Consider the following 25,949-nt stretch of genomic DNA (forward strand, 5'->3'; position numbering starts at 1 on the left):
TGGTGGTGGTTGTGTGAGAATCAAACTAAATAAATACATTAACACCAGGCACACCCACAGCACTTAAAAGGCCTTTGCAATTTTTATTAATAAACCCGTCTGCAGAAACCTGCCTCTGGGCAACATCCAGTCCAGTCTGGAGGGCGCGCATTTTGTGACAACCACGCACCCCAAAAAGAGGTCGAGGAAGAAGCAATGACTGGATGTGTTTGAGATGACTGGCATTTACTGATGGATGATCTTAGCCCAATCCCTTCCTTTTCCGGGTGGGAAGGCGGAGGCTTGCGGAGACCAAGTGCAGCTAACGGGCGGCGGAATGGAAGTTCTACCGCACCCGCTGTGCTCTGGATCTACCCCAGCTCACCCGCCCCAGCCCCGCTCGTCTCCGACGCACATCGGCGTCTTCCGCGTCGAAGTTCTAGGAAGCTCCGGCTTCTATGTGGCCGCGCTGCTGCTGAATGTTTGTAAAGAGGAGGCGGCGAGGTGCCCGGAACTGCCCCAAGCAGGGCTGGGCCTGGCGGGCAGCTGCAGCGGGAAGAGCAGGCGGCGTGGCCGGCGCGGGTTGGCGCGCGGAAGCCGTGCGCCCTGGGGTCCTCAGCCATGCGGGACGCACTTGGACCCGGACGCCCAGTGCTCCCGGCCGCCGGCGACCGGCGGGGTCGGGAAGGGAAGAGGTTGGAGAAGGAGGGCGCTCGCGTATCCGCCGGGCCGGAGCCTGGGGCTGCAGCCCCGGGGCGGGGAGTGGGGCGGGGCTGGGAAAGTTGAGTGTTAGTCGCGGAGGGCTGGGCTCCGCGTGGGAGCGCCTGCGGCCAGGGACCGTAAAAGGCTGGAGCGGGTTGGGTAGGTGTGGCTCTGCCTGCGTGACCCGAGCCCGGGCCTCGATCGCCGTCGTCTCCCGCAGCTGCGGCCTCTCAGCCATGGGCGCCGTCTGGTCTGCCCTGCTGGTCGGAGGGGGTCTGGCCGGAGCGCTTTTCGTTTGGCTGCTGCGGGACACGGGAAAGGAGGGGGACGCGGAGCAGCGGAAGGACGCTCCTTCAGGGGAGGCGGCGGCTCCGGGAGGCGATCAGGGTGGCGGCGGCGGACTGAGCCCTGGACCTTCTAGGCGGGAGCCGGTCACCAAACCAGGTATTCTTCCTCCCTGGTCTTGAGGGCAGATCACCAGGGGGGTTAGAAGTTCCCCGAGGGAAGGAAAACCCCGTCTGGAGTTCCGTGGCGGCCCATACCCGGGGGCTAGCTTCCCTCACCCAGGAGTGGACCCTCCCCGCGGCCCGATTTCCCCCCAGCTGGTGTGCACGCGCCGGGCGGGTTCTCGCCTCCAGCGAGGCGAGGCCCAGGAGATGCCCTGGCGGTTCGTCCAGGGCCGCGCCCCGCTGAGTCGCTGCCCTCAGCTCCAGCCCGCGGGGACCTGCCCCTGCCCCTCCGGCGGGGTTGGGTTCCTCCGCTTGGCGGCGCTTGGTGCAGTGCGGGCGGCTGCGGCGGCGGCGCCCCTTCCGGGCCTTCGGAAAGGAATGCTTCGGGTTAGGGGATCCCGCCACCCTCTCCAGTATCTGACGGAGCAGGAACCCAGTCTCAGCCCCAATCCCATAGCCTCATGACCTCCCCTCCTTCGCCTCAAAAGAACCGCGTTTGGGGACGCCAGAGCAGTGAGCAGCCCCCGCTATCTGGATGCTTCTGTTGGGGAGGCAAAGTTCAGGTTGGACTCTGGCCACGAAGGCCTCGGCTTCATGAAGCCCTGAGACTGCGAGTTGTCGGCCCTTCCCCATGATCACACGAACAGTGCGTGGTTGTCTAAAACCCTGGGGAAGAGACACACTTGGCACTGGACCCAGCTCCCAAAAGCAGACCCAAGTCCCATAAGCAGGACTGACGCCTAGGTTTACATGTCCACATTTTAGACCCTGTGCACCAGGCAAAGAGCCCTGGCAGAAAACCTCACCTTCCCGGTGCCTGGACTCCAGCCTAATGGTGAAAATGACATCTGCGAACTTTATTTTTAGTGGAGTGGTGTCTGTGTGTAGCCACTTGAAAGTCGGCCCCTGTGCCTTCCTGCGATTTGTTTGGGATGAGCAGAGGGCTCATTTATCTTCTTTTTCAGAAAGTCAGCCTCATGTTTCAGGTGGAAAGATTGGGAATTCAGGGTAATATTTGTTTACATCTCACTTCCAACCCCACCATTAAAGAGGCAAAATGAAACAAGACTGCTCTCTATCCATTCCCGCTTCCCCACATCTCCCTCCCCCACACCCACACCTCCCATGAGGGCATGGCTTTTGAGATTTTGATCTTGTAGGGAGCTATTTGGACTATTAGGTGGCCAAGAAGGAAAGAGAGTCTTTAGCGAGCTTGATTGTGTGCTCTTAAGAATAGTTATTTGAGAGGGGATGTAAAAGGCCTGTGTTTCTTGAAGAGGTTCCTGAGATACCAGGAGGGGTTGTCAAGGAGAATCCAGCCCTCTCCCCCTACCCTCACCCCTGTCTCTCTGCTCTGGACCAGCCATGCACTGCCTTCCTTTGTAGTCTCCCACAGTGACAGGTGCTCCTGGTCTGTCCGCATATGTGAGAGCCAATCCCTGGCCTGCACACAGTTCCTGGGAGTACAAATGTCCTCTTCTGGGTTGCAGGGTAACCATGCAGCTCTTCGCCACACAGGCTGGATGACATTTTTTGATGACAGGAGCCAAACAACTTGACTTGGTTGCATGCCAGGGTGGCCTGGACTGCGGAGATCCAGGACCATGGCAGGGTTACACTTCCGCCTCTACAGCTTACCACCTCATTTACACTCCTGTGCTGGTATATTGCACTCCTGCATGTGCCTTTTACTATTGGGTATGCATGCATTATTCTTAGCGCACAGTGTTGGGATTTAAATACCAGATTTAACAAAGACAGATTTTGTATACTGTGGATGGATTAGCAGCGAAGTCTTTAGTAACTAAAGCTGTTTTCTCACATGAACTGCCTAACACTATTACATTTTTCCTTTTGTTTTTCCAGAGCATCCTCAAGAAAGCAATGGCTGTTTGGTTTCTGAGACCAAAGGCCCTGGTGACCTGCAGGAAGCAGCACGGAGACAGCAGGGTCCTTCTGGAGAAGGTGGTAACTGTGATAGCTCAAGAGCGCATGTTCCTTCTGGAAAGTTTCCAGACACAGGATCTCTAGCTACCTCTGAGTCTAGTCACGCTGGAAGTTATTCTGACGTTTCAAGCACTGAAAGCCTTGGATCTCCTGTAGGAGCATGGAGATTCCAGAAGGGCCAAGAGACGCCCACTAAAGCAGCTCCATGTCTGGCAGAGAAGTCGCCGTCTGGCAATCTGCTCCTGGACAGAGGGAAGGAAGTGAGCCTCGCACAGTCGGACAGTCAGGCCCGGGCTGACCATGAGGACTGGGAGATGGTGGCCCGGCACTCATCTTGGGGAGATGTTGGTTTGGGTGGCAGTCTGGAGGCTCCGGTGTTAAGCTCTAATCAGGGAAAGGACTATGGCAGACGCACTCTCGTGGAAGCAAGAGCTCAGGAAGTGGATGTGAAAAGAAAAAAGGTAGCAGGGGTGTCTTGGGAGTCCCGGAAAGTTAGCATCCGGTTCCAGGTCCATTATATCACAGGTGCTGGTATGCAATTCATTGCAGTAACTGGAGACCATGAGAGCCTTGGGAGATGGAAAGCATACATCCCACTCCAGTGTAGCCAGGATGGGCTCTGGTCTCGATCGGTGCCCCTGCCGGCAGACACAGGGGTGGAATGGAAGTTTGTGGTGGTGGAGAATGGGGAAGTTACCCGTTGGGAAGAGTGCAGCAATAGATTCTTAGAGACCGGTCACGAAGATCAAGTGGTTCACAAGTGGTGGGGGATTCACTGATTCAGTCTGCAAAGTCTGAAAGAGGCTGTTGCAGAATATGAAAGAGGCCGAGGGTGGGAAGCATCCTGAATAATTTAAAATAAGTGTACCTTCAAATCTAGCCATCAGAGTTGTTTCAGATTTGCTGTGGCTTTGGTCTAATGTGTAGATAATGCTTCCAGGGAGCATGGACTTCTTTTCCTGTGGCCCCGATGGATGGATTTATCCTGAGCCATCCGTTACTTTGGGGCCTGATGGTCTTCAGGGGGGCTTGGCTGCACTTCAGAGGTGCGCTGGTCAGGGAGCCCAGGAACTAACCATCTGCACAGGGCTCAGGCTTGTGCCTTTGGGTGATCCTTAAACCAGGGGAATAAGACAAGCCAGGTTCAAAAAGAGCTGATTTCCTATTGGTCCAGCAGGAGAAGTGCTCTCTTAACTATATACACACTTTATATTTCAAAATGGTTAATACCATGTGGAACTATGATTAGAAAATCTTTGGTCACTAGATGTGGTTAGCAAGGATATGCGGGAACGCATCAAGCCTTCTGTTTTTTGTTTGGTTTTGCCTGCCATGTATAGTCGGAAGTTAGCAAGTATGTTTTTGTCTCAACGACCAGAGGCTGGTGCAGACCTAAGGGGCCTAAGCAGAGTCTGCCCCCCGGAGCAGCCCAAGAGGGAGGGGATCAGGTGTGGGCTGAGCAGGGTGGCCTGAGTGATTCCTCTTAGAGGACTGGGAGGTGCAGGCCCGGCCCCACGGCCTCTCCCCACTGTCCTGCCTCTCAGACCGGATCTGGGCTGATGCGTGGACTGTCCCACAGCAACTGTTTTACCTTCTTCCTTCTCCCTTCCTGCCAGCAGCATCCCAGGTAACAAAATTGTAACAGAACAGTGATACAGAAGTACATCTATGCTTTGGGAAGAAATAAACATTTAAACTTTCCATTATAACTGAAAAAAATAATAAAAACTGAGTTTTAATATCCTTATTAAATGTCTAATTATTTGTACAAATCTTAGTAACATAATAGTGTAGACAAAATAAAATACTAATATTTTTCTCTACTAATGACACAGGAGAAAAGCACACATCAAGAGGCACAGAAATCTGTTCTCTTCCCTTGAGAAGAAAAGGTTTAGACTCTTTCTTTTAAAACTTTTCCTTTGTTTGGAGGGCTATTATGTATATGCTTGTACTTGAAAATTAATCTTATGTTAAAACAACTTTTAATGGGGTAACATCTATGGGCAAAACGACATTTAATCCTGGGTTCAGGCGGTCTTGGCTGAAAAGAGCGTAAACCCAACTGAAAATAGAAAGTACATGAACTGTTTTTGGCTCATAGCACTTTGTGTTAAATTCACATACACTTGGTATACTTTGTAATGAATTTTATGTTCTATGGGGGGGGGTGGTTCTCGGAAGGCATTTACCATTAATTACTGCACAGAAGGCCCAAGCGTTTCTATTAGGTAAAATTAAAGGGAAAACCATTTACAGTAAAACTGTTTAGAGTTCTGCCACTAGGCATTTTATTATTTCCGAATGAAATAGAGATCTTTGAGTGAAAACAACTGATTTAAGAGATGTATATAACAAAAAGCTTTGCTTTTTTTTTTTTTTTTTTTTTTTTTTTTTTTTTTTTGCTTTTTAGGGCAGCACCTGTGGCACATGGAGGTTCCCAGGCTAGGGGTCTAAGTGAAATTACAGCTGCCGGCCTACACCAGAGCCACAGCAATGCCAGATCCGAGCCACATCTGCCACCCACACCACAGCTCATGGCAACACCAGATCCTTAACCCATTGAACAAGGCCAGGGATCGAACCTGCAACCTCATAGTTTCTAGTTGGATTCGTTTCCGCTGTGCCATGATGGGAACTCCAAGCTTTGTACTATTAAAACTGATTTAAAATCAGATGTGCTTAGAGTGAGGTGCAGGCAGGCCGTGGGAGTGCTTATGTCCTACTTAGCACTGGTGGGCCCACTGCCACCTGCTGCTAGTCACCATCCCTGTGAGAAGGCTGAAGAGCAGTGGGTGCTCCTGGCAGGAGGGCAGCCTGCCTTCAGATCATCACCCAGGCTCTGCCATCCCCTAGGACTCACTGTCCCCTGTAGCCAGCCCATCGAAGGGGAAAGAGTTAGGAAAGACAACACTAGAACTTTGGGCCAGAAAGTGCCACATACTGCTGTGTCCCCGTGTCATTCCTGAGAACTGGCATGTGGCCACATCCAGGTGTGGGGGGGAGGCAGGCTGGGAAACAGAGCCTTGAGCCGGGTGGCAGTTTCTCAGTGTACGGAACGGAGTACAGACTTTTTTGGACAGCTTGGCTTCTGTGACGTTGTTCCTGTTGTCCTTGGCACGATTTAAACATTTTTATATCTGTTCTTCTGGTCTCCTCTTATTTGGTTCACATCCTGTAGTGTAATAAAGACATTTGGTCTTTGTCCCCGGTTCCTGGCACAGAGCTCCCCAGACCCTGGGCATCTGCTGAAAGACAGGAGTGTCTTTTCTTATCCACAATGAGGCCTTTAGATCATACCCGAGTTTCTGCTAGTGAGGTGACTTAGGTAGGGCCCCTAGAGAGCCTCAGGCTGGGGCTGGCCACCTTCAGCCCTCTACGCTGATCTCAGGGATGGGGAGGGGCTGGAGATGAAGCTCCAGGTGAAGTGATGAGATGGGATGGGCTTCGGGGCTGGTGGGAGCCCTGACGGGGCCTGGGGGCTCCACCCTCACGCCATTCCTCGCTCTGTGCCTCTCTTCCACCTGGCTGGTCCTGAGTTACATCCTTTAAAAGAAACTGTAACAGTGAGCAAAGCGCTGTCCTGAGTTCTGGGAGCAGGCCTAGCAGATTATTAAACTTGAGAGGCAGATGTGGGAACCCCCCACTTTATAGCCAGTTGGTCAAAGAGTACAGATGGCCAGGACTGCTGACTGGCATCTGAAGTGGGCAGACTTGGGGGACTGAGCCCTTACATCTGTAGAATCTGACACTAACCCCAGGTAGGTAGCATCAGAACTGCACACACAGTTGGTGTCCACAGAGAAGTGGTCACTGCAGTTGGAAAACACTCTACATACAAACCTCTCATTCAGGCAGACTGAATCCACCCAATCTGTAGAAGTTACCCACTAGCTGAAGAATAAAAACTGTCTTTCTTTTCTAGTTGTTAATGTGTAAAAAGAGAAACTTTTCGGAAAGTTTTGATTACAGGCCCGGATGTTCTGTTACAAGATTACACTTGCTGATATTGACAGAACAAACAGTTCAGGGTCACAAAAGGAGTCCCTGTCAGTAACCTGGAGTTTGTCCTTCTGTTCAGGGCCTTGGAGCCCATCTTTCACTTTCATGAGAAACAAGTTTTTGAAGCTGAAGAAAAAAAAAAAGAAAAAAAAAAAGACTATTGCCTTAGCACCGATCAAGATAATAAAAAACTCATAATTATTCCAACACACTGGTATTAGCACAATTAAGACCTACGAGGTGTGAATGCTCTCACATCTGGCTAGTGCTGCTTGGGGTTTCACTGCGAAAGCATTCAAGCATAGTTTATTTCAAACTGGAATTTACAGGACAGGGTATCATTTATTAAATTTTCACATAAAAAGAAAAAAGTACACAGGGCACTAATTACAAGTAACACCACAATTAATTGGGCATCATTTCTCTGTAAAGAATAGGCAAGCAATGTATCATTTTAGTAACATTTTTTCCTGGTCTTTCACTTTCTGTATCCTCTTTTCTTGATTTCTGATCATGGAGGACATTGCTGAAAACATTGATAAAGCAAAGTTAGAAAAGCAACATTTACCAGGCTTATATTCTGTCAGCTTGCTGCTACAGCAGAGACACATTCTGAGCTCAAGAAGTTCTTAAAAATTGCAAAGTAGCAGGTTTTTAAAAAAACTTCAGTCATGGAACAGCTAAGGGTAAGTCTGATTCTTCAGTTGTTTTACATGAGTATGGTAACTATTAAACAGAAGTAACACATACTAGCTATAAATAATGAGAACACCTCAGAAGGGTACAAAGAGAGATGAAGGTCATGCTTTGTTCCCTGAGTCTGCTGAACGTCTCCCTCCCAGGTCATCACTGTAAACCCCTTGGTGAAAATATTTCCATGTATACACACACACACACACACACTCTTCTTTACATAAATGGAACTATGTGATTTAAATGGTTCTGTAGCTTGCTTTATTCACTTAACAAAATGTCAACGTCTTTTCTTTTCAGCTCATGTTTTGTTATGACTGCACAGTATTCCATTATGTGGGTGTATCTGTATGTTAGTAAATGAATTTTTAAAATTGCTTTCTTATTTTTATTTATAAACAGTGATATAGGAAATACTTCTGTAAACAGATTTTTATGTGTGTGTGCAACTTTTCTTGCAGAATAAATTGCTAAGAGTGGAGCTAATGGGTTAAAGAATATGTGTACTTTAGAAAAGATGCTCAACATCATTAATTATTGGAGAAATGTAAATGAAAACTGTAATGAGGTGCCACCACACACCAGTCAGCATTGCCATCACTAAAAAGTCGACAAATAACAAATGCTGGGGAGGGTGTGGAGAAAAGGGAACCCTCCTACAGTCTGTAGGAATGCACAACCACTACAGAAGACAGTATGGAGTTTCCTTAAAAAAACGGAAAATAGAGTTACCACAGGATCTAGCAATCCCACTCCTGGAGAAAACTCTAATTCGAAAAGATACATGCATCCCAATGTTCACTGTAGCACTCACTGTATACAACAGCCAAGACCCAGAAGTGACTTAAGTGTTCACTGACAGATGAATAGTTAAAGATGTAGTATGTATATACAATGGAATATTACTTAGCTATAAAAAAAGAACGAAATGACACCATTTGCGGCAACATGGATGAACCTAGAGATTATCATACTAAGGGAAGTCAGATAGAGAAAGACCTCATATGTAAAATATCATACGATACCTCATATGTAGAATCTAAAATGACACAAATGAACTTATTTACAAAACAGAAATAGACTCACAGACTTCAAAAACAAACTTAGGGTTACTGAAGGAGAAAAGGGCTGGGGGAGGGATAAATTAGGAGTTGGGGATTAGCAGATACAAATACTATATATAAAGTAGACAACAAGCTCCTACTGTATAGCATAGGAAACCATGTTCAATATTCTGTAATAAACCATAATGGAGAATATGAAAAAATATATATATAATATACATATTATATATTATATAAAACTGAATCACTCTGCTATACAGCAGAAACTAACACATCACTGTAAATCAACTACACTTTAATAAAATACACTTTAAAAAAGAGTATGTGTACTTTAGGTTGATAAATGTTCTCAAAATTTTCTCCAAAATATTTGTTTTCATAATTTCCAAGATATGTTCCATCCACACTGTACCCAGTAAAAAAGCTTTTAAAAATTTTTTTAAACATTGGTGTTCCCGTTGTGGCACAGTGGTTAACGAATCCGACTAGGAACCATGAAATTGCGGGTTCGATCCCTGGCCTTGCTCAGTGGGTTAAGGATCCGGCGTTGCTGTGAGCTGTGGTGTAGGTTGCAGACGCGGCTCAGATCCCACGTTGCTGTGGCTCTGGCGTAGGCTGGTGGCTACAGCTCCGATTCGACCCCTCGCCTGGGAACCTCCATATGCCGCGGGAGCGGCCCAAGAAATGGCAAAAAGAAAAAAAAAAAAAAAACAAAAAAAATGGGGTCAGTATTAAAATCAAATGTTTTTCTTTATGTTTCTATGCAGAGGGATATGGAGTTGTCATAAATAATTTATAATTCTCTTTAAAAATAATTCTGCATAGCTTTAGTACATTAAAAAAAAATGTGCTGACTCACAGACATTGTAAAACTTATGGTCTCCGGAGGAGACAGTTTGGGGGGTGGGGGGATGTGCTTGGGCTGTGGGATGGAAATCCTTTGAAATCAGATTGTTATGATCATTATACAACTACAGATGTGATAGATTCATTTGAGTAATAATAAAAAAATAAAGTTAAAAAAAATGTGGATTTGGAGCCAGAAATTGCAGAGATCAAGTCTCAGCTACCCCACTCAGTGTGTTACTTAGAACTTACTGTCATCTTCAGCTTCCTCATTACCAAATGACATTATGTTAGTACCCACTCCCCCAGTGTAGGGAAGCTCATGAGCAAAGCACTGAGTACAGGGCCTGGGACATGGCTGACGAGGGCCCAATAAATGCTAATAACAACTATTATTATTAATAAGATTAAATTATTTTATAAGGATTTAATTCTGAAAAAAATATTTATTATTCTCCATCTAATAACTTACATTCTCTAGAGATGGAAAGATGAAATAAAAGTAACATGTATACGCCAAAATTAATTTCTCTCTGACAAAGGCTCCTGGATTCAGGAACTTATATCAGAAAATCACAAAACAGAGTTCCTGTCGTGGCACAGAGGAAATGAATCTGACTAGGAACCATGAGGTTGGGGGTTCGATCCCTGGCTTTGCTTAGTGGGTTAAGGATCTGGCGTTGCTGTGAGCTGTGGTGTAGGTCGCAGACACAGCTTGGATCTGGCGTTGCTGTGGCTCTGGCGCAGGCCAGCAGCAGCAGCTCCAATTAGACCTGGAAATCTCCATATGCTTAAAGTGTGGCTCTAAAAAGATAAAAAAAAAAAAAAAAAAAAGAAAAAGAAAATCACAAAACATGATAGCTTCCTATATTCCTGGGAACATCCACTTAGACTGTATGCCCCCAAAGTTGCCCATCATCTGCAGAGTACAGCAGTTTCTCATTCTAATAGCTCTAGTATATTTAGAAGTAGTTTATCCTTTTATTTAGTGATTGACTGGGCGGAACAGTCTCTTAGGGCTCTTGCTAATTTAAATCCTCTGTAAGACTAAATACTGTAACTTTGATTTCTGGCTATTAAATTGCAACCTCACCCTGGTTACTGTCATACAAATGCTTGCCACAGACCTACCAGGGACAAGAAAGATAGTGTGCTGGGACATCTCTTGTGAAATCAGCCACTCAAAACATGTGTCCCACTGCGAGCTGGTCAGCGGTATTATCATCCCTATTAGATGAAAGAGGTGAGTAGGGCCCAGGCGACCTGCCCAAGGCCACACTATTAATCCAGGGGTTGGTCATGGTTAGGACTCTCATATTTTGACTAAGGTTTCTGAATTGCTTGTTCAATCCTTTCCAGTATATATACAGATAGGAGGCTTAACCTGAAAAGACAGTTGAGTATTCTTATGAGCAAGTAAGATCTTTCCAAGAATGTACACTGTACCTTGGTTCTTCATCTGTAAATCTTCTACCAGAGTCTGCAAGCTTTCCAGTCTGTTCTGAAGCTTCCTGCATGTTTTCCCGGTTGTTTCTATTGGCTGAGACTGTGAAGCTATTAGAAAATTTCTTAGATGTGGTATTAAAAGTCTAGTCAATACTTCTTTTTAGAAATCTTCCAACTATGGGTTAAACAACCTGTCCTTTGAAACAATGGGAACTTTAAAACACCACTTAAAAATAAAGAAGTGTCGTGTTTAAACACTGTAATACTAGCTCGCCTGATTTTGTTTCAAACCAACCTGATTTACTATTATTTAACTACATGGCATTAAATGGGATGAGCAGGAGGAATACTTCAAGATTAATGATAATCTGCACTACAAATGACAACTTTTTTTTCTCTTTAGGGCCACACCTGCGACATATGGAAGTTCCCAGGCTAGAGGCTGAATTGGAGCTGCAGATGCCGGCCTACACAACACAGCCACAGCAATGTGGGATCTGAGCTGCATCTGAAACCTACACCAGAGCTCACAGCAATGCTGGATCCTTAATTCATCTAGTGAGGCCAGGGATAGAACCTGCAGCCTCAAGGATACTAGTCGGGTTTGTTACCGCTGAGCTACAACGGGAACTACCTAAATGACAACTTTTTACACCAAACCTGACTAGCTTGGTATTAATTTAGTGTTTGGAAGAGCAAGATGTAATACTGACACTGGCAACATTTTTGAATGTGTGAAAGGCCAATGCCTACTTCAGTTGTCACTGGAATGAGGGGGGAGGGAAGTATGGATGCTGACATGGCTGCAGTGGACACCAAACCTAGAAAAAATGTGGCAACAACTGAGGAGGGGCTAGAAGCACGTGAGCCATTCTCTAGTAAGTATGCTAGGTTTTGTCAACCTCTAAAAAATACCTGATTGCAATCTCAAGATTATAACTTTGAGCTTAGTCTCTAACTTGCTGTATAATCTTGAAAATATTTTTGATGGCATATTTTCCTATCAAAAATACTCTTAATTAAAGGCAATCATCTAGGAATTATTTTAGTTCAAGGAATAATTTCTCAGAGAGAGATTTTTAACATAAATAATGTGAAATATGTGATGTTGATGAGTATCTGACAATAGGGAAAAAAAATACTGTGCTGTGCTGTAACCACAAATTAATAATGAGGTCACCAGCAGCACTGCTCTATTCCCGTAATAATCAATGCTCTAATAAGGAAATAACTTGCTATTCTAAATTTTTTAAAATATCAAATAATAACCTAGAAACACAGGAGATGAAGGAGGACACAAATGCACAAAAAGATGGTAAAAAAGAAAATGTACTAAAATCTATGATTAGGTGCTGAATCTTTTTTTTTTTTTTTGGATCTAAAAATATGTTAGGCATAGAATTTCAAGAGGCTAGGAACTAACTTAACAATGATGCAACAAGTTGCCTAATTCATCCGTTATCAAAGGGAATGATGCCACCCAGCCTGGGTCACAGTCTTAGAAGATGAAAAATATTCAAGTTCAACCCAACATATACATATTTAATGTCCACTTATTTATCAGGCATTATTCCAAATCAAACCACTTTCACCATCTGTCTTAGTGAATAACAAATTAATTTAAAATTTTCAAAATGAGAACATTTTCCAAGTTTGTATGATAGATACTTAGACTTACAAAGGCAGAGGCTGAAGAGAGCCATAATTTTAAAGAATGTAAATAAGAAAAAAAAGTCATTCTCAGTATTGAAAAGAAGGCCCAAGGAATTTCCCATTGTGGCTCAGTGGGTTAAGAACCTGACTAGTATCCATGAGGAGGTCTCTTGCTCAGTGGGTTAAGGATGCCATGTTGCCATGAGCTGAGGTATAGGTCACAGACGCAAGGCTCAGATCTAGCATTGCTGTGGCCGTGGTGTAGGTTGGTAGGTGCAGCTCCAATTTGACCCCTAGCCTGGGAACTTCCATATGCCGCAAATTTGGCCTTAAAAATAAAAATAAAATTAAATTTAAAAAGGCCCCAAATCTCATAATAGAGAAGATAGTTCATTATTCAAGTCAGAGAAAGAGATAATATTTATCTATAATATCTATGTATATTTACTAAGGGGTGTGTGTTTATGTGTCTACACAATAGCTATCCTATTTAAATAAGACTCACTTAAAACTAATAATAAAAAAAGACCCACTTAAGTTACACAGCATCAATCAGAGTATGCATACAGGAATATGTGTAAAACCTTATTAATTCCAATTATGGAAAAGAACTTTTATTTGCCAGAATGGGAAATCAATTAATCTCATCACTAGTATCAAATCACTCTTACCTTTTTTTTTTTTTTTTTTTTTTTTTTTTTTGTCTTTTTGCCATTTCTTGGGCCGCTCCTGCGGCATATGGAGGTTCCCAGGCGAGGGGTCGAATCGGAGCTGTAGCCACTGGCCTACGCCAGAGCCACAGCAACACGGGATCCGAGCCGCGTCCGCGACCTACACCACAGCTCATGGCAACGCCGGATCGTTAACCCACTGAGCAAGGGCAGGGACCGAACCCGCAACCTCATGGTTCCTAGTCGGATTCGTTAACCACTGCGCCACGACGGGAACTCCAAATCACTCTTACCTTTAACAGAATCAGGTGAATGAACAGGCTTGGTGGATCTATATTGTGATGTGGAACCTATAGAGTCTTCAACTGAACTAGTTAGGAGTGAATGAACTGGAGACTTCTTCGGAGAAGAATGGAATGAACGAGGAGCTGAATTTTTTACAGATGGACTTCCTAAAATTTTATAAGAACAGAAGTAAAAGGAGAGAATTTATCAAAAGTAGTATACTGCATCTCTAAGAAAATCAAACTTTCATGAGAAAGTGTTCCCAATGACGGGGGTGGGATGTGTTCTGGTGAATACTCAAGGCTTTAGGTTGAAACTGAAAAGGGCTATGTTTTAGGAATAAGAAACAAGATCTGCCCTTGGGCATCCTGAGGTCTATCTTAAAATCATCTTAATTCCTGATTGGATTAAATTGATGTGGGATTGCTGGTGTCCATGGCTTGTGTACTGGAAGCAAGCATGGATGCTCTCTGGAGGAGGGTAACATCATTCTAAGTTGCAAACCATCTGTACAATTTTTCATATATGTTTGTCATACAATAAAAATAACCAGGAGAGTTCCCACTGTGGCACAGAATCAGATTGCAGTGGTTTGCATTGCTGTGGAGGTGCAGGTTTGATCCCTGGCCTGATGCAGTGGGTTAAAGAATCCAGCATCGCCATGGCTGTGGCATGGGTCACAGTTGCAACCCGGATTCAATCCCTGGTCCAAGAACTTCCATATCCCTGGGTGCAGCAATATATAAAATAAAATAAAATAAAATAAAATAAAAATAAAATAAAATAAAATAAAATAACCAGGCATGTGAGGAGACAAAATGACATAGCATAAAACCAAGAGAAAAAGTACAGATAATAGATATAGAGCCACAGGGTCTGGATAATGGAAGCACAGACTACCACAGATTCAACAGCATTATTCCAAACCCCAAACGAGATCTTCATACCTAGAAAACATATCAATAAAAACTACAAAAGAAAAAACAAAACAAAACAACAAACAAACCCAAAGACAAAAACAGTCTTAAAGCTGTCAGAAAGGCAAAAAAGATAGATTACATTTAAATGACCAACAATTAAAGCTGGTTTTCCCTCTGTTTTTTGGCCATGTCTGTGGCATGCAAAAGGCCACGGACTGAATTCATACTACAGCAGTGACCTGAGCCATAGCAGTGACAGTGATGGTTTCTTAACCCCCTGAGAGCTGACTTCTTAATAGAGACAATGGAAGCCAGAAAACAATGGAGTATTTTCAAAGTGAGGGAAAAATATCAACCTAGAATTCTATACTCAGGAAAAATCATCCTCAAAAATACGGATAAAATATGGAGTTCCCTGGTGGCCTAGTGGTTAAGGATTTGGTATTGTCATTGCTGTGGCTCAGGTTCCATCCCTGGCCCAGGAACTTTTGCATGTCTCAGGTGCAGTCAAAAAACAAGTAAATAAAATAAAATAAAACAAAGACAAGTTCATAAAAACAGAAACTAGGAGAATACATTAAAAGAAACATTAAAGGCAAAAGTAAAATGATACCTGATAGAAAGTAAAGTATGAAAATGTGAGTGTATCTAAGTAAATATTAACTGTACAATACAATGCAAATGGGCCATTATGGTATTTACATTTATAATTAAAGTAGGTGACAACAACTGGATGTAAGTTGGAAGGAAAGTGGATAGAGTTAACATGTTCCAGGGTACTCATGATTTATGAGAAAAGATAAAGGCGTTCATTTACATTAATCTAATCAAACAAGGAGGTATGTTGTATTCTCTTGACTAAGCATTAAAACAACAGTATAAAGTAAAGTAAAACCTGAAGGAACTGTTCAACTTCAAATAAATGCTGTTTTCTTTAAAATATTAATTCTTGGAGTTCCCGTCGTGGCTCAGTGGTTAACATATCTGACTAGGAACCATGAGGTTGCGGGTTCGATCCTTGGCCTTGCTCAGTGGGTTGAGGATTCGGCGTTGCCGTGAGCTCTGGTGTGGGTCGCAGACGCGGCTCGGATCCTGCATTGCTGTGGCCGTGGTGTAGGCCGGTGGCTACAGCTCTGATTAGACCCCCAGCCTGGGAACCTGCATATGCCGCAGGATCAGCTCTAGAAAAGGCAAAAAGACAAAAAAAATAAAAAATAAAAATATTAATTCTTAAAAGGTTTCCAAGTTAAAGATAATTTAAAAATTAAGATTTTGCATCTATTTTATTTAAGAACATTGATTTTATACACACACACACACACACACACACTGAGATTCTTCTACAAAAGATGAGAAAATTTGGAAACTTAACTTCTTCTATCTCTTTTACCTCACACCTCAATTTTCCCTATTTACGCTATTCCTGTCCAGAGTTAGCCCTAAACGTGTGTTGAATAACCACCATTTTCACAGTATCATACTGTCCCCTGCATTTGGTTCTCTTCCACAGGAAAGGTGATTATGTGTCTGCTGACTTGCCTTTGCCTTCTAAATCTAACATATTCTCTATCATCTTTCATCTTTCTTAGTTTTAAAAATTCCTCTTCTGTAATTTTCTCCAGGGGTTCATCATGTCCCTGACTATGATTTCAGCCATGTCTATCCTATCCTATCCTATTTTTTATTTTTCTAAGGCTTCCCCCTGAAATATTTTTATTTTTCCTTTTCCATTTCTAATCCGAGTTGTGCCATTTTTCTTTTCGACAGATTCTGTTACCTCTCAATCTCTTCCTTGACCTCCTTGTTTTATAGAGAACATTTTGTTTACTTACAGTCTTTGGAAAATATATGGAAAACCATCTATTTCATTTCTACCCTCCCCTCCATTCAATAAGTACTTATTGAGCCTGGAAGATTCTAGGTCCTGGGATACATCAAGGAACCAAACAATTAAAGACACAGGTCCTTGTGCAGCTTTTGTCTAGCAGGAGGTGACACACAATGGACCACATAAATTAGGAAGCTACATATATAAAATAATTGCTGGAGTTCCTCTGTGGATAAGTGGGTTTAGGACCCAGTGTTGTCACTGTTGTGGCTTGGGTCACTGCTGTGGCACGGGTTTGATCTCTGGCCTGGGAACTTCCACATGCCTTGGGTGCAGCCCCAGATAAATAAAAAATACGTAAAAATAAGACAAAGATAAGGAAGACTGGGACTATAGGAGGGTTATAATTTTTACATACAGTGGTTGACAGTAAATCTCACTGAGAACGCGACATCTAAGCAAAGGCTTTAAAGGAGGTAAAGGCTGAGCAATGCGGAGGAACAGCGAGTGTGAGGGGAGTCGCTGCAGGTTCTACGCAGGCCCCAAGCCTGTGCTTTCACTGAAAACTCACCTGCAGATGGGAATGTGAAGCAACTGGCGGGATCTTCCAACTCTTCTGTGTGTAACGTGACGGGCTCTCTGGAAGCATAAGAATGGTCATACAAACATTCCACTTCCAAACTCATGGCTAAGGTTTACGGACAGAGGTTAGCTAAAGAAGGCAAGGATGATGGCTTAAAATAGAAACCCGAGATGGCAGTCATAGCCCTATGCTGCCGAAATCCTAAACCGTCCCTTGAGGGAGAGCCAAAGTTGCATCAGCTTTATGTATTCAGTGCCCATGAACATTTGGTAGAATGAAATTGTAGTAATATATAATCTTGGTTAGAAAATTTGTTTTTGTGTAGTAATAGCTATGAAACCCAGTATTTCTCTCATGGATTCTAAGAGATGCAATCATAAGGATTCATTTAAAAATGAAAAAAAAAAAAAACCAAAGGAATTAAAAAAAATTCTCTTAGCAATAATAAGTATTGCTTTACAAAACTATCAGACCTATTTAAATAAATAAGTTGAGATAAACCACACAGTTCTCTGTGGGTTGGGTATCAGTATGAAAATATTATGACTGTAGTTCTCAAAATGGTGCCTTTGCAACAGGGGTTTGTGAGGTCAATACTAATACTATTTTTATTATAATGCTAAGGTATTTTCTTTTGAACTCTCAGTCTCTCACCAGTGTACAGTGGAATTTCCCCGAGGCTCTGTAATATCTGCTATCACAGCATATAAATGCAGAGTTAGATGGAATCCAGCTATGTTATTAAGTCACAATTAAACTGTGAAACAATGTCTTCTCCATGATTTTTTGTTTGAAAAATATTTTTTCATAATAAAATACATTGTTATGATTACATGTAATTTCACAGGTAACATGTACAAAGTCCGTGTAACAGGTACTTTGTTATTTTTAAGTGAAGAAATACTAAAATCTTTTAATTTTTTAATGCTTAAAATTCAAACTTACTTTCCAATACTAAAAAATAGAAATGACCTATATAAACAAAGGCTTTTTGGAATCTTCAGTGATATTTGTGAGTGCAGAGGGGTCCTGGAAACCAAAAAGTTTGAGAATATTAGGAGAAAAGCCCTGGAAAGGAAGGTCATGGCCATACTGTGGCTAGTCTTAATTATCGAGGCAAAGAGTTTGTTCTTGCTACAGGAGGCAATGGGGAGCCTTTTAGGGTTTGAGGGCTGGGAACATAGTCTGAGGTGTGCTTGAGGCTGATCAATTTGAAATTTATTCACAGAAGTGACTGGAACTTGCAAGAGACTGGAGATTTAAAAAATCCATCCTGAACACTGTAGAGGCCACTACAATTGTCCATGAGAATATGGTACCATGGCCGAAAAAGCAATGTGGTAGGATGAGCGACGGCTGCCAAATATATCTGTGTCCAAATGCCAAGACCCTATGCGTGTGACCTCATATGGTATTAGAGACTTTGCAGATGTGATTAAATCAAGAATCCTGAGGAGGGGAAATTATCCTGGGTTATCTGGGAGATATACCTGCATAATCTAAATGCTATCACAAGTCTCTTTATTAGAGGAAGGCAAGGGGAGGTTTCACACAGCAGGGAGAAGGCCATGGAACAAGCAGCAGAAGACTTGAGGATGCTATGTCCTGGGCTGGGAGCTCGGAGGGAGTCACAAATCAAAGAGTGAAAAGAATGAGGCTCTAGAGGCCCAGAAGCTCTAGAAGAGAAGAGAAGAAAAGGGGCTAATCCCAAGGGCTTGTGGAGGGAGGGAGTGTAGCCTTGCCAACGTCTTGACTGGGCTCTTTTCCTGGTAGCTCAGTCCAGGTATCCAGAGGCAAAACACAGGAGTGGTTACAAACCTGAGCTCAGGAGCCAGCTAAACCTGAGTTCAAATCTAGCTCCTCTGTTTACAAGCTGTATGATATTGGCAAATTGCTGGACAATCTGAGTCTTCATTTCTAACCCATATATGGGGATAATAACGCCTACAGCATAGATTCGATTAGTTAGACTAAATAAGTCTATAACACCCAGATAATAAAAATAAAAATATGCAGTAGTTAGTTACAGGTATTACTATAGGAAAAATGTAATATACACTCAGGTGAGCAGAAAATCAAAAATTGTTTCTTTGAGGCTAAGAGAAAGCTCTATTTAGAAAGATTCCATTTTACTGAATATTGATCAAACAGCAGGGACAGAAAGGAAGTATTTATAATCTGTCTTAATTAATTCCCTGAACAGATACTTTCTCAACAGCTAGTATATGGCAGGCAATATGTCTGGTGAAGATACATGCAGCAATGATTAAGTCTTTGCCTAACTGGAATTTAAATAGTGGGATTCAGTTTCATGTTCTTATGATATTAAGACAGCTCTCCGGTATCTTTATTTTTCATAAGTGGTAAAAATAGCAAAGATAAAAGCTTTTTTTCCAGGCAGTCAATAAATAGACCCTAGGACTGTAAGCAGCTTGAGGACAGGGCCCACGTCCATCTTGCTCACTGCTGTTACCTCCTCAGGGCCCAGCAGAGTCAGCACATCAGGCAGTTAATGATCTTTTGAATTAATGAATGAACAGCAGTAAAGGGGATGTTTGGAAAGTCAAGGGCTGGTCAGATGTTTCTCACCTGCTAAGAGTTTCACTTGATTTGCTGCCTTCAGTGGATTCCCTTAGTGAGTTGTTGCTTCTGTTGGCAGAGGGTTGGAGAAGTTAAAGACTACGTGACATAATTTTAACTCAGTGATAAGACAAAACTGTTCCTCTGACTATAGCTCTTAGACAAAAGCAGATTCAAAGGAATAAGACTAGGGCACTGGCTCTTCCAGTGGAGGAAGAAGTATAGAGAAAAGCTTGAAGACAGAAGGAAATGAACTTCTTCTGGGAGTCAGGAGTAGCTTGTCTGGGTTAGAGCACAGCACAGGAGGAGAGCTGTAGGGTGGTGACTGGTTAGGGAGGCTCTTCAATGTCAGCCTGAGACCCACGTACTTAGTGCAGAGACAGTGAGGAGCTACTGCAGGTCTGTAGGCAGTGGCTTCTATGTCTGACACCAGGAACGAATTAACGTGAGCTTTTTCTCTTTTTGGCTAAAGTCAGTTCTCAGAGGCTGTCTTTGTTTAGGGGCTATGGATTTCATTCCTGTATGCTCTTTTTATAATTTCACTAAAAATTCAGCTATTCAATTATTAATAAAAATAAGATTGTTTTCAGTGAGGCTCTCATAATCCTATATGGGAGTTGTTCTACTTTCCTTTCTGACCACCCTCCTCTCAAAAGTTATGCAAGCTATTGTAAATATATGTAAATATAGAAAAATTCCATTTTTTTTGAATGGCATGCCATATAAATATCTCCATCTGGGTAAACAACGGGAAAATTTAAAATAAGCAAAAAAATGCCTATTAAGTTGACTTCTAAAAAATAAATTACTGTAGGATATTTCACTGAAATCCTTTTTGGTTTCAGTTAAACACTGTAACAGTTTTCCATCAACTCCCATGTAAACTGTCCAAAGAGGCTTTCCAAACTACCCAGTCACATATAAAATTCTTGGACAACTGAGATTCAGAATCTCAGATTCTTCTTATCTATGGCATATCTCTAATCTCAGGCCTGACTCATTAATGCAATCTATCATCTCTGCCCAGATAAACAGAACTCAGTTAATTATACAAAGAACAATTTGCAGATTCCATGTATTTTTAGAGTAATCAATTGCTCACATGTATTTAACTCTTCTTTAAAGCGCAACAGTAGATTTTAGGCCTCCTAGCAAATTTTGCAAAGGGTTACCCTTGGAGTTCGTCAACTTAGAAATACTTTTGTTCCTAAACTCTTAAAAGCTTTAGGCTGAATTTAGACTTAGGTGACAAGGTCATTTGTAGGATTACAGAAAATTAACATAAACCCTCTAAAAGCAGGGATCAAATATATTCATCTTCAGTATAGTCCTATAAAGTCAATCCCATAATCAGAGGTTGAAGTGATGGACATTTGATGAGGGAAGCCACGGTAATCTTCTGGAATGATCGATCGATTGATTGATTGATATCGATGATATCGATGATATCGATCGGACTGGGAGCAGGGGCTCTGATGTTTACTTCTGACTTTGCCTCTTTGCCTCATAGGAGGCAATTCAATCTATGTCTAAATCTGTCAAATGAGCTTAATACTACTGCCCTGGCTTAGAAGGCTTATTACAGAGTTATGACAAAAATGAAAGTGCTCTGCACATATAAGTTTTCTTGGATGGAGTGACAATGCAATGTTTTTGACATGTGATTCAGAGACTGCAATGTTATGCTAGATAACTGTTACTAGTATTTTACTACTACTATTAATAATATTAATACAAAACAGACAAACCCAGCTAACATTTTGCTACCTCAGGTTAATAAACACTAACTGAACATCTTAAGAAACTTCAGATTGTTTATATATAAGTATTATATCAGAAAGCATTATTTCAAGGTATTTGCCATATAGCTAGAAAATAAATATTACAATAATGGGTTGTTATAATACTAACAACATACAATTAGTATTATAATGCTAAGAATATAGTATATACCATGTTAAAATACTCTTAAGTTGGAGTTCCCATAGTGGCGCAGTGGAAATGAATTCGATTAGGAACCATGAGGTTGCAGGTTTGATCTTTGGCCTTGTTCATTGGGTTAAGGATCCGGCATTGCTGTGAGCTGTGGTGTAGGTTGCAGACGTGGCTCGGATCTGGCATTGCTGTGGCTCTGGCGAAGGCCAGCAGCTGTAGCTCGGATTAAACCCCTAGTCTGAGAACCTCCGTATGCCACAGGTACAGCCCTATAAAGACAAAAAGACGAAAAAAAAAAATATATATATATACACTCTAAGTTAATCTAATAATAGCACAGAATAATAATTTAAAACATTATTTGTAAAAGAAAATGAGAATCTCATTGATTTCTGCAGGTACAAACAGGGAGTGGCTGGCAGACTATTGAGTTCTTTTTGGATCTGATCTCTTATTAATTTGATATAAGTCATTGGCATGGATGCCTAGAGAACCAAGGTTTTCCAATTATCTCATACCTGGAGAGTTATGTAGCTCTCTGTGCTCAACCTTTTGGAACTTGTGGTTTGCTCATTTGTAAAATGGAATAAATAAATCCTGCTCTGTCTTGTCTCAAATAGTTGTGATAATTAAAGAAGACTATGGATGTGAGATCTGTTGGGAATTATAAATTACTACATGAATGTAATTTTGGGTAACATGCTGCCTTAATTTCTGAATAGAACAATTATTATTTTCTCGATGTCAAGCTGTTTTACTTTTGCTTAACTCCTCTGTTTTCCTATTGTCTTCCTGGTGACGTCAGACACCCCTCAAAGTTACTAAAACCTCAGCCTCCCAGAGGTTGTCCCACGTAGACAATGTGATGGCCAGCTGCCCTGAAGCACGCTCAGGCTTACACGGCCACGTAGGAGACGCCCAGGGACGGTGCTCTCTCGTCCTCCTCTGTCTTGCCCAGAGGCACGGCCGGCTCCTCGTTGATCACGCTTCTCAACTCCTGCAGAAGCTGTTTCAAGTCCCTCGTGGGGTCTTCCTTCGGGTTAGGTTTCAGAGAGTGCTGAATGAAAACAGTTTACAAGACAATGACACTGTGTTTATTCAGATTCAAATGCCATTTCCTACCATAAAATTAATTCAACCAGTGAACAGAAATCATGGACGAGAAAGAAGCAGAAATAAAAAAACCTGTAATCTTACTACTCGGGGATAATAATAATATATAATATCCAATCAATAATCAACATAGTGTTCTAATTTACAAATATACATATACCTACTTATACATATATGTAAACATATTTATAAATTAGTACATACATGTAGGATCAGACTATACACATCTATTTTTAAATATTTTTTATTTTTTAACTTTAACAATGTGGTATGGACATCTTATCATGCCATTGAATATTTGCAACTACATCCAGGCAATATAATTTCAATACTTTGATAAGGGCTGAACTAATTTTATAAAGGTATAGAAGCTTAGAAGCATGGAATTCTCTAGTGATGAGTTAATCACACTCCACACTTTACTGATAAGGAAAAAGATTATCCAATATTTTCAAACTATGTTTGTTGGGGAGTAATATAAACAGATTTTCAGATAGGTAGTATTCTTCAATGAATACTTATAATGTAAGAAGGAGTATAGATGTTCCCAATAGGCACAAAAAGAGAGGAAATCTACTGACAGGCAGAAGGTGCCCTGGTGAGCAGGTGGACTTAGTGGAGGATGTTCATGGCTAGAGAGGCAGCGAGCATCATCAGGCTATTGCACCCCAAAGCGTCTGTCCCAATGGAGAGTGAGTTATTTATTTATTTATTTATTTATTTTTGTCTTTTTGTCTTTTCTAGGGCCGTTTCCCGTGGCATATGGAGGTTCCCAGGTTAGGGGTTAAATTAGAGCTGTAGCCACCAGCCTACGTCAGAGCCACAGCAATGCAGGATCTGAGTGCATCTGCAACCTACACCACAGCTCACAGCAACGCCAGATCCTTAACCCACTGAGCAAGGCCAGGGATTGAACCCGCACCCTCATGGTTCCTAGTCAGATTCATTAACCACTGCGCCATGATGGGAACTCCCCAATGGAGAGTTAAAGCTGCCACACAGACTGGCTGCTGAAGGATGAATACGGCATACTTTTTGTTCTTTGGGCTTTACTTTTCTAGGTTCCATGTCGACCAAGTGTCGATGTGACTGGTGACACCCCCACGATCCCCTTCCCTTCCTACTCCCCCTGATAAACCACATAAAATATCCAGCTGAAGATGTCAAGAGCTCTAACAAACTGAATGTGAAGTAAGTATGATCTTTTCAGTTTATGATGGGCACCTTACCCCAAAAATTACCATGATGAGTTCAGAGTTTCATAAATTAGACTCCATTAAATTATTAAATTTGATGTCATTAATTTAAAACATATGAAGGTATGAACCGTTTTTAAGAGACTTTATTTTTTAGAGTAGTTTTGGGTTCACAGCAAGAATGAGTAACAAAGGTACAGAGATTTCCAACGTACACACACACTGATCCCTCACATACTGAACTATTTTGTCTCTGAGCAGATCCAATTTCACCAAACACCGGTTTTGTTGTGGCCCTAAGCCCTGGTGGGTATCATATTTGATGTGGAATAAAACTTCAAAAACATTATCATACTGCAATATTTGGTCACTTTAGTTTTAACCTTGAAATCTCAATATAACACCTGGAACTCATATCTTCTGCCCCCCTAGAAAGTTTACTTAATAAGCTTTGTCAATTATTAAAAAATTTAAGCCTTTGGTATTTATTATAAATTGTCAGTATAATAACCTACAAACAGGAGTTCCCGTCATGGCCCCAGCAGTTAATGAACCCGACTAGCATCCATGAGGCCTTGCTCAGTGGGTTAAAGATCTGGCGTTTCCATGAGCTCTGGCGTAGGGTGCAGACATGCCTCGGATTGCTGTGGCTCTGGCGTAGGCCAGTGGCTACAGCTCCCATTTGACCTCTAGCCTGGTAACCTCCACATGCTGCGGGTGCGGCCCTAAAAAAGACAAAAAACAAACAAACAAACAAACAAAACCAGAAAAAAACCTTACAAACATATACATGTGCTTCCCTCCCACTCCCCAGGATCATGGCACTCAGGTTCTTTGACAGCAACTGGTGCTTTATGTTAAAGGAGGCAAGAATATACAATGGAGAAAAGACAGCCCCTTAAATAAGTGCTGCTGGGAAAAGTGGACAGCCACATGGAAAAGAATGAAATTAGAACACTTCCTAACACCATACACAAAATAAACTCCAAATGGATTAAAGACCTAAATATAAGACCAGATACTATAAAACTCTTAGAGGAAAACATAGGCCAAATGCTCTCCAACATAAACCACAGCAGTATCTTCTCAGATCCACCTCCTAGAGCAATGACAATAAAAACAAAGATAAACAAATGGGACTTAATTAAACTTAAAAAAGTTCCTGTACAGCAAAGGAAACCTAAACAAAACGAAAAGACAATCTATATATAATGGGAGAAAATACTTGCAAATGAAGCGACTGACAAGGGATTAATCTCCAAACTTTATGAACACCTTCTACAGCTCAATACCAAAAAAACAAACAAGCCTATCAAAAAACAGGCACAAAATCTAAACAGACAATTCTCCAAAGAAGACATACAGATGGCCAAGAAACACATGAAATGATGTTCAACATCACTCATTATTAGAGAAATGCAAATCAAAACCACTCTGAGGTACCACGTTACACCGGCCAGAATGGCCATCATCAAAATGTCTACAAACAATAAATGTTGGAGATGGTGTGGAGAAAAGGGAACCCTCATACACTGTTGGTGGGAATGTAAATTGGTGCAACCACTGTGGAAAACAGTATGGATTCCTCAGAAAACTAAAAACAGAATTGCCATTTGATCCAGCAATCCCACTCCTGGGCATCTATCCAGAGAAAACCATGACTCGAAAAGATACATCCATGACTCAAAAAGATACATCCAGTTGGATCCTGGCCTAGCACAGTGGGTTAAAAGATGGGTCGTACTCCAATGTTAACTGCAGCACTATAATACAATAGCCAAGACATGGAAACAACCTAAATGTCCATCGGCAGAAGAGTGGATCAAGAAGATGTGGTACATATACACAATGGAATATTACTCAGCCATTAAAAGGAAAGAAATAATGGCATTTGCAGCAATATGGATGGACCTAGAAATTATCATGCTAAGTGAAGTTAGTCAGACAGTGAGACACCAACATCAAATACTATCACTTACATGTGGAACCTAAAAAAAGGATACAAAGAACTTCTTTGCAGAACCGACACTACTCACAGACTTTGAAAAACTTATGGT

At 42.1% G+C, this 25,949-nt stretch overlaps 2 protein-coding genes across 9 annotated transcripts in view; one reads left to right on the top strand and one right to left on the bottom strand.

The window, feature by feature from the left end:
- STBD1 (starch binding domain 1) lies at nt 276–5,169 on the top strand. The gene is made up of 2 exons (XM_003129093.4): nt 276–1,125; nt 2,997–5,169. Exons 1-2 carry the CDS (start codon nt 459–461, stop codon nt 3,854–3,856), a joined length of 1,527 nt encoding a protein of 508 aa, XP_003129141.2. The 5' UTR covers nt 276–458; the 3' UTR covers nt 3,857–5,169.
- Nucleotides 7,402–25,949, bottom strand: part of CCDC158 (coiled-coil domain containing 158) — a 98,854-nt gene continuing 80,306 nt past the window's right edge. For 4 of the 8 annotated variants that reach the window (XM_021101466.1, XM_021101463.1, XM_021101460.1 and 1 more), the window contains 6 exons: nt 22,483–22,640; nt 19,658–19,717; nt 17,057–17,124; nt 13,746–13,904; nt 11,129–11,228; nt 7,402–7,605 (listed from right to left, as the gene is read on the bottom strand). In XM_021101466.1, coding sequence (XP_020957125.1) covers nt 7,485–7,605; nt 11,129–11,228; nt 13,746–13,904; nt 17,057–17,124; nt 19,658–19,717; nt 22,483–22,640 — 666 coding nt within the window. In that variant the 3' untranslated portion in view covers nt 7,402–7,484. Of the gene's footprint in view, nt 7,606–11,128; nt 11,237–13,745; nt 13,905–17,056; nt 17,125–19,657; nt 19,718–22,482; nt 22,641–25,949 lie in introns of all 8 variants that reach the window. The other 4 variants (XM_021101461.1, XM_021101462.1, XM_021101465.1 and 1 more) reach the window with 4 other exon arrangements.

The sequence above is a fragment of the Sus scrofa genome, chromosome 8 (assembly GCF_000003025.6).
Source record: "Sus scrofa isolate TJ Tabasco breed Duroc chromosome 8, Sscrofa11.1, whole genome shotgun sequence".
NCBI lineage: Eukaryota > Metazoa > Chordata > Mammalia > Artiodactyla > Suidae > Sus > Sus scrofa.

Bases quoted from the DNA above. Each gene is read 5' to 3' on its own strand.
- STBD1 (XM_003129093.4), top strand. From the start codon at position 459: ATGTTTGTAAAGAGGAGGCGGCGAGGTGCCCGGAACTGCCCCAAGCAG. The intron at 1,126-2,996 runs GTATTCTTCCTC...TTGTTTTTCCAG, and splicing joins GGAGCCGGTCACCAAACCAG to AGCATCCTCAAGAAAGCAAT.